This window comes from Biomphalaria glabrata, chromosome 4 (genome assembly GCF_947242115.1).
Source record: "Biomphalaria glabrata chromosome 4, xgBioGlab47.1, whole genome shotgun sequence".
Lineage (NCBI taxonomy): Eukaryota > Metazoa > Mollusca > Gastropoda > Planorbidae > Biomphalaria > Biomphalaria glabrata.
Genome location: NC_074714.1, coordinates 6,888,822 through 6,897,328, shown reverse-complemented (window position 1 = coordinate 6,897,328; position 8,507 = coordinate 6,888,822). Strand labels below are relative to the sequence as shown.

The window sequence follows — 8,507 nt, the reverse complement described above, 5'->3', positions numbered from 1 at the left end:
AGATCTATAGGCCTATCTCTTTTCAAGTTAAATTTGTCAATAATAACAGTTACATTGATTTTTTGTTTACAAAAAAGAAGTTTGTTAAAGTTATTTAAAGTTTATTGATTGAAAATATAAAACGCCTACATCGCTTCAGTTGTGCTAGTTGTCTGGACTCCAGAGCAGGGGTTCTCAACCTGTGGGTAGCGACGCCTTTGGGGGTCGATTGACGATTTGCCAGGGGTCGCCTAAGACCATCGAAAATATAGATATATTGTCTATTCTTCTACTGCCGTATGTGTGTGTGTGGGGGGGGGGGAGTCGCGGCAGATAGACGAGTTGTAAAAAGGGGTCGCCGAGCATAAAAGGTTGAGAATCGCTGCTCTAGAGCTACATTAAGCCTTCGACCTACCAACAGTATTGGGGGGGGGGGCGAAAAAAATGTATTTTTTCATTATATTAATTAATCCATATCTGAATATTAGTAAAAGAAAAAAAAACAATATTACCAATGTTTTAATTTAAATATCTTAAGTCATAGAGGTCGTTTCATCTACTAATAAGATCTTGTTTAATGTATACCGTTTTTCGCAAGAGACGTATGCAAAAAGTGGGTCAAAACTTTTTGGAGAAAAACATTTCAAAACGTCTCCGCTAATAACCGGCTAGAATTCTAGATTTAACTTTTTTTTTATTGGACAAATAACTTTCTTCGCTCTCTCCCCTTTTGAGCACTGGCCTAGAAATGCATCTTTGCCTTATTTTTTTCGTTTCGTTTTTTATTATTTCTGTAAGGGTCCCTCATGGGGTCATTACTCTTGAGAGTTATAGAATCTACTACTGATCTAGGTAGTAGATCTATACTAGATTCTAGAATCTAGATCTATTCTAGTCTAGATTGAGTATAAAAAAAAATTAGATCTAGACTAGAATAATTATTATCTAGATCTATGACTATGGGTAATAGATCACTCTGAGTCTATGGTATATTAGATCTAAGTACTCTCTAAGACATGTTGATGTATTAATAGTATTATTCAATAATTATTGTATAGTTCTAGATCTAGATTGAATCTAGATCTAACCAACTAGACTAGAGTTACTAGAGTAGAGTCTAGGACAGTCTAGGTAGAGATATAATGTTGAAATGTGCAATGATGAATTGCTAGAATCTAGATCTATAACTATAATGTTGCAATGATGAAATGTCTCGTATGATGAGGTGTCTGGTCACCGTGCGATAAAAACTGTTAACTCAATAACTGGGTCTTTGTAAATTTTAATTATAAATTAGTCTAGATTCTAATTACTAACCCCGAAACTGAAGCCTAAGGGCTGTGCGTCATGGTGTATGAGTGTATCAGTGTAAGAATGCCACCGTGACTCGTGACTATGATATTGCTTGGCTTGAATTTATTTACTTAAAATTTTATCATATTCAATGATATCCATGTATCCGCTTTTAAAAGAGGCCCTCTGATGGTCTTGTTAAAAAAAAAAATCTTTTACAGACTCTACATTCTAATGCTTGTAATAGGGATCTAACACATTTATTTCTGAAATAATGTAAATGTAATAGCCTACATAGTTTAGGCCCACGGTGCTTCTAGTAGGCTTCATCCATTACCACTAAGATATTAATAAGCAACATAATGACTTTATATTTTATAAATCAGTCTAGAAACTATATCAAGTCTACATTAGTATAAATATTTTTTAATGAATGAAAAAGAGAGAGAACAATAACAAAGCAACCAGTCTTAGAGATGGCATGTCTAGTCACGTTGTTATTGGTCTGGTTGAGTTGTTGAATGATTTTGGGATGGCCCAGATACGAGGTCCTTTACAAATCATTATTATTATCTTGAACAATGTGACCAAAAATTGATGGGAGTCAATAAGCAACAGAATAAAAAGTGAAGAGCAAAGGGCCAAGGCGAATAGTGCTGGAATCCTTTCCCAAAAAGAAAAATGCAGTAAAATTATTTATGTTTGCTTGCAATCACAAGAGATACAACTGTTGTTGAGCCCCTTGATGACAGCGTTTTATTCCTGGAGATCAAGCTACTTGAGCCAACGAAGAAATACTTTTGCCAAGGCAACAAAGGCAACAAAGATGTAGTGAAAAACAAAAACAATGAGGCTTTACTTAAAATATGAAAAAATCATCACAGCATTGTTTTCCTGAAAGTTTTGGAAAATAACCTCAAGGATTTCAAATTACCTTCAAACAAGTGGACGATGGTCTGAGAGCATTTAATATTGTGTGTAGTCAGTAGGGGTGCACCGGATAGTCGCTCCGGCTCCGGCTTCTGCCGAATATCCGGCATTTTTTACTATCCGGTGCTATTCGGCGCCGGTCGGATATCACTACCGGATAGTAAAAAATACACCTATTTAATATGCATAAAGTGGACCTCGTTCCATTAATGTCTGTTGTAGAATGTATTAATGTTTATATTAAAACAAAATAATGTGCTTAAAAATAGAGCAATTATATATGAATATGCACCAAACATCGTTTATTATAAAGACAAGGCGTGTTAATAACTTAATATAAATAGAAATGAAACTTTACATCATAAATGCGCTTTACATACAGAGCAGCAATGGCTGACACTTTTTTCAATTTGTCTTGACCTTTGAGGAGGTTAGTTAACATGTTAAAATGCTACATTCCTTGACTACGTCATGCTGACCAGACGTCTGTCTAGCTGTGCGGGTATATCTCCAGAGGTAGAGATGAACAACTCCCACCCCTTTTATATGTTTAGTCCATCACATTGAGTTGTTTTTTTTATAGGCAGGTGACCACAAGTTAAATACGATGGACGTAGGTTTCATGTCAGCGTATAGAGGTCAAACCTTTCGAGGGAACTGAGTTTGTTTATTTAGTAGTTAATCTTTATTACGGGGGCTGGACTACCATAGCCACACCTCTAAGGTAACCAGGTATATTTCCAGATGAACAACTCCCTCCCCCTTTTATTTGTTTTGTACATCACATTAAGTTTATTGATTGACAGGTGACCACAAGTCAGATACGATGGACGTAAGCACTCTCTAGAGGTCACACGAGGGAACTATGTTTGTTTACTTAGTAGTTAATCCTAATTGGGTGGGGTGGGTGGGTGGGGGGGTGGACTAGACTTCAAGCCAAACATCTACATGGGTATCCGGACAAAGAGTTTGCTTATTTGGAGAAAGATCTTAATCGTGTGGTTGGGCTAGAGGCCACACCTTTTCAAGTGTGCCGAGTTACTTGAACATAAATTTCAATTAGTAAGCTGGACTAAAGATCACATGCACCTAAACGAGTGACCTTTAGCTACACAGAACACAAACCGGGAGATTATATAGCCCAGTAAGCCAGTAACTAATTATTTTGTAGAAGACACGACCAGGGCTATCTTTAAATGGAGAGCTAAACACCCCCTACTCTTTATTTTATTTCTTTGGTCCTTGACACCCAATTTATTGATAGACATTTTTAAGCCAGAATGAAAAAAACACAACGTGCTAACAAAGGGTATTACACTGTCAATAAATATTACGGTGAAATAATTTTTCTAACGCGTTAACTTGAATATTACTCCTGTAGTTAAGTGTCTTGATTTGATAACAATATTCTTAATAATTTGTGACAGTCAATTAACTCCTTGTTATTACTATTTTTGTTTACTTAAGATGCGTACTTAGCCACTGTGTATCAGGCTAGGACGACTTTTACACACCTGACATCCATAGGCTTATTATCGTTCCGTTTTGTAACAGTTAATGAAACCACGAATAAAATAATTAATAAGTAATAATTAAGAAAGATGTTTCTAACATAAGTTTTTTGCATTTAATATATCTTACGTACGTTCTTTGCACAATAAAATAAAACAAAGATGTGCATGTTTGCGTGTGTGTGTTTTTTTTGCCTTGTATTAAAACCTTTAGAAAGCTAATTTCATTGTTTAATTCTTTTGACTTAATAAATAACGGAAAACCTTACAGTAAATTTTAAAATCGCATAAAATAAATTGAATAATGGTACCGCAGTTAGATCTAGCAAACAAAGAAACAATATGCTGGAGTGTAAAAAAAAAACTACAACCCTTGACCTCTAACTAGTGGACGGGTATAATTTATCTACATGCTTGACTGACCATGCCAATGTGTTAGCTTTTTTGACTGACACCCAACTCTATTGCGTGCGTATGCTCAAGGAAAAAACAATGCTTGATGGTTAACACAAACAACTATACACACTACACTAGGACAACATGTGTAGGCTCACTAGGTATGTCTGACCAGGTTGTTGGTCTGAAATTCATGAACACATACATCCGACCACTATACAAGGCAGATTGCACTTTACTTATGAGATATACATTAGTAACTAGTTAAATATATACTAACATTATTTACATTGCCCTTCCTACACACATCCTTTACAGTTGGTGGCATCGTACATACACACAGACACACTCATGCTATATAGATTTTTAGAAATACTGTTAAGCTTGAATAAATCAATCAGTAACAGTTTAAAACAATAACGTATATAAAAGGGAAAAAAAAATAAAACCAACCAATATAGGTATGTTATTTAACAGTTTCGTAAAATGTTCAGCAACACAAGCTATTAACAAGACACTTAGGTATCCGGCTACGGCCCCGGCCGAATATCAAATTTTACTATCCGGTCATATCCGGCCCCGGCCGGATATCAAAAAGTACTATCCGGTGCACCCCTAGTAGTCAGCTTTATGATAATGACCACCAAGTTAGATTTCCTAGTAATTAACAAAACAGCAGATGACCTTGTTGGGTGGACAGTTACAGCAATTGAGGATGGAGAGTTGAATTTTTTAATTGAAACTCATATACCTTAGAAAATTGTGAGGAGTGAAACCAAATCTGAGGAGAACATGCAATTGATACAATAATATTATAATTACCTAATTTCAAAAATGTAAAATTTATTGACGGGAGTGTATCTTGTTATTATGTTGTATTATCCGCATGCAGCTTGTGAAAGAAGTCACTGCATTTTTAACTAATAAGATGAGAACATCATGATGTTTCGAAGATTTCACGTTGATGGCTGTTGATAAAGACGTTCTGTGAGTAAATGAGATCAGAATGGAAAGATGTCCTAGAGTAGGCTCGAGCCCTGCATGGGCTGTAGTTCCACTGACAATGGATGAGTAAATGAGATCAGAATGGAAAGATGTGCTAGAGTAGGCTAGGGCCCTGCATGGGCTGTAGTTCCACTGACGATGGATGAGTAAATGAGATCAGAATGGAAAGATGTGCTAGAGTAGGCTAGGGCTCTGCATGGGCTGTAGTTCCACTGACTATGAATGAGTAAAGGATGAAAGGATGTGGTAGCAAGTAGTTATTGTAGGGGATCTTCACTAGCTTTGAATGTGAATATTCTGTACATGTTTATGTTAATGTAGACCTATTTGGTAGCATGATTTTTTTTATGTTAAGAAAAGTCCCATTTCAAGTGTTTTACTTAACTCATTTATTAATATCATATAGCTTCAAAATATGCAATAAATTATACCTATAGATAACCATGCACGCTACCTGCTTGTAGAAATATGTTCTGTATACCCTTGCCTGCATGCATTAATTTTTCGTTACAATATCAAACTTAACATAATGATATTAAGAACAGGTATGATTGGATGCCTATAATATGGCTTACAATTTGTAGTTTTTCATATTTTTTGTTATTGATTGTCAAATGAAATAAAAGTCTAAAGCCCTTTCAGAGGTCAAAATTAATGATATACTAATGATCTAGGTGTGTGTGTATATATATAGCTCGTCATTTGTGGTCGAAGATGAGCACATTTCTCATTTCCTATGGACTAGCTTTAAAAAGTTGGCCAGATACGTGGCATGGGTAGGCTAGGTCAGTTGCAGATAGGCCTGCTTCTTCTCTCAGCTTTTTCTTTGTTCAGCGCTCTTTCACCCTGGCCACTCTTCTTGCTTCAAATCTCGATGTAGTTGAAGGAAGAACTAGATCTACTTCCAGATACAGTTGTGCCTAATTATAAGTCAAAATGCTTTTTTTTTTTTCAGATTCATATTAATCAGCAACAGATATGTTGAAGCTAGTTATCCTGTCGGCATTGTCACTGCTTATTGCAGTGCTGCTGTGTAGAACTGTTTACCTTTCTAAAAGAGGTCCCCAAGTTGCGGAATGTAAATCAAGTGATTCTGATTTCATAGAGCTGACAGATTCAAAATTAAATAAATTTCAAGAAGCCCTGCGTTTTAAGACAGTAAGCTACGATGACATTGATTACAACAAAGAGGAATTAGGGAAATATGTGAAATTCATTATTCAAAGTAAGTTTAAAACAAAGCCTTCTTTATAATAATTAAAAAGTTATGTATTAACAATGATAATGTTTTCTTGAAGATTTTAAAATATATTAGTTCATAGCATTAAAAAATCACTTGAAGAAAAAGCATTATATTAGATAACATTATATCTCTCTTTTATAATATTATTTTGAACAATTTATAATATAACATATGTACAACTAACATTTATATTGCTACATTAAAGGGCAAAACATATTGTAATATTTATTATAGTGCAAGATGCAAAAATATGTATGTATTTGTGTGTATGTGTTTAAAACAATAAATTAAACTTATACAAAAATGGGCAGGGCACATATCCTGGGGCTGCGTGGCCACAGGAAATACTGCATTCCTCATTAATCCTCATTAATCTTTGGACTCGAAGACCCGCCTTATTATTTATATATATATATATATATATATATATATATATATATATATATATATATATATATTATTATTACTTTTCTATCATGCTCTGTGCGCTATGATCCAATGTCTTTTGTGGACTAGTGGGGGAAGGGGATATCCGTAAAAAGGCTTCTGTTCTGCCTTTAAGCAATCAACAAACACTACTCAGCTTGAGCCAGAATTTGAACCTGAGCCCCCTTGATATGTAGCCGAACTGTTGAAGCCACTCCGCCTTACTGTCACAAACTGCATATATATAGGGGTTGCCCAGGCTGGTAGAGATGGTCATTGTCTACGGGGTTGGATCACTGGGAAGCAACTCCAAGCCCCAGTTCATCTTTTGTAAGCCTTAACCTTATCAATGGAGCACTATCATCCTCTCCAAAAAAAGAAACACCAACTTGAAAAAATTACTCTGGAATCCTCGATACACTATAATGAATCTCCACCCTGGGACGAAAGCCCTCTTCCTACTATAAGGGACCATATTGAAAACATAAAAAGAAAATCTGATTACAGACCAACAGAGCTCAAGGAAATAGTGAACTGTTTTCTACATACCAATTACCCTAGCAATCAGTGGATCAGGGTTTACACGGATGGCTCATCCCATAAAGCCACCACAAAAGGAGGAGCTGGAATACTTATCGAATGGCCAGATGGAGGAAAACTAGAAAAATCCATTGCAACTGGAGAGCTCTCTGACAGTCACAGAGCAGAAAGGGAAGCACTAGCACTAGCTGCTACCATGCTAGCAAATCATCCAAGTTCCCCTCACAGTCAGATTGTCTTTCTAACAGACGCGAAAACAACCCTCCAAAGCTTGCAAAACTCTCATTCCCCTTATATTAAAAACCTCAGAACAGCACTTACAAAGCTCAACAACAACAGCTGGATACCAGCTCACATTCAACTAGCAGGAAATGAGAAGGCTGACACACTCGCCAAGAGTGGGAGAACAAACTCACAAGTAAACTCTGCACTCTATCCAGAAGAAATGAAGAAATTAATTGTACATAAAATAAATGAGAAATGGACGAGCTCTCATCCAAATCACAAGAAAGATGACGCTTACTATAAGCTATCCCGACAAGACCAACGTCTAATCTTTCGACTCAGGACCGGACACAACAGAATGCGACGGCACATGTTCCGGAAGCTCAAAGTTGGAACCAGTGAAATCTGCCCATGTGGAGTGTCACCAGAAAATGCCGACCACGTCCTCCAAAACTGCTCTCTCTGCCAAGAGGCCCGTGTAAGACATTGGCCCCAGATCACCCCAGTGGAAAGAGGGCTGTATGGAGAGCTCCCTGGTTTGGAGGCAACTGCGCAGTTCATCTCGTGTATTGGTCTGGTCATATGAACACTCCAACATAACAATGAGAACGATGAAGAAGAAGAAGAAGAATCCTCTCCAAAGAGACTTGACACAAAAACTTATTTACACAATTAATACTATGTGGATCATCTAATAAACTCACAGAAAATACATCTTCCAACATGGACTATCTACCGTAGGAAAAGACTTTCCTACTAAACAACTCTCTTCTAACACAAACTATAGTCTCCAGTTACCAACTCTCTCTCTCTCTCAGAGTCCAGTAGACAACTTGCTCTCTCAGAGTTCAGTACACAACTTGCTCTCTCATAGATAGTACACAAATAACTAAAAATGCACACATCTCATTTACCTTTACACACAATCATCTCGACCTATTGACCACACTCTCACTATC

General features: G+C 36.5%; 1 protein-coding gene across 5 annotated transcripts in view; it reads left to right on the top strand.

Moving 5' to 3' along the window:
- The first annotated feature begins 745 nt into the window (after nucleotides 1-745).
- LOC106056597 (N-fatty-acyl-amino acid synthase/hydrolase PM20D1.2-like) overlaps nucleotides 746-8,507 on the top strand; it is a 26,436-nt gene continuing 18,674 nt past the window's right edge. The window contains exons 1-2 of one of the 5 annotated variants that reach the window (XM_056027049.1): nucleotides 746-831; nucleotides 6,070-6,339. In XM_056027049.1, coding sequence (XP_055883024.1) covers nucleotides 6,093-6,339 — 247 coding nt within the window. In that variant the 5' untranslated portion in view covers nucleotides 746-831; nucleotides 6,070-6,092. Of the gene's footprint in view, nucleotides 967-2,225; nucleotides 2,247-5,009; nucleotides 5,097-6,069; nucleotides 6,340-8,507 lie in introns of those variants that run through there. The other 4 variants (XM_056027051.1, XM_056027050.1, XM_056027053.1 and 1 more) reach the window with 4 other exon arrangements.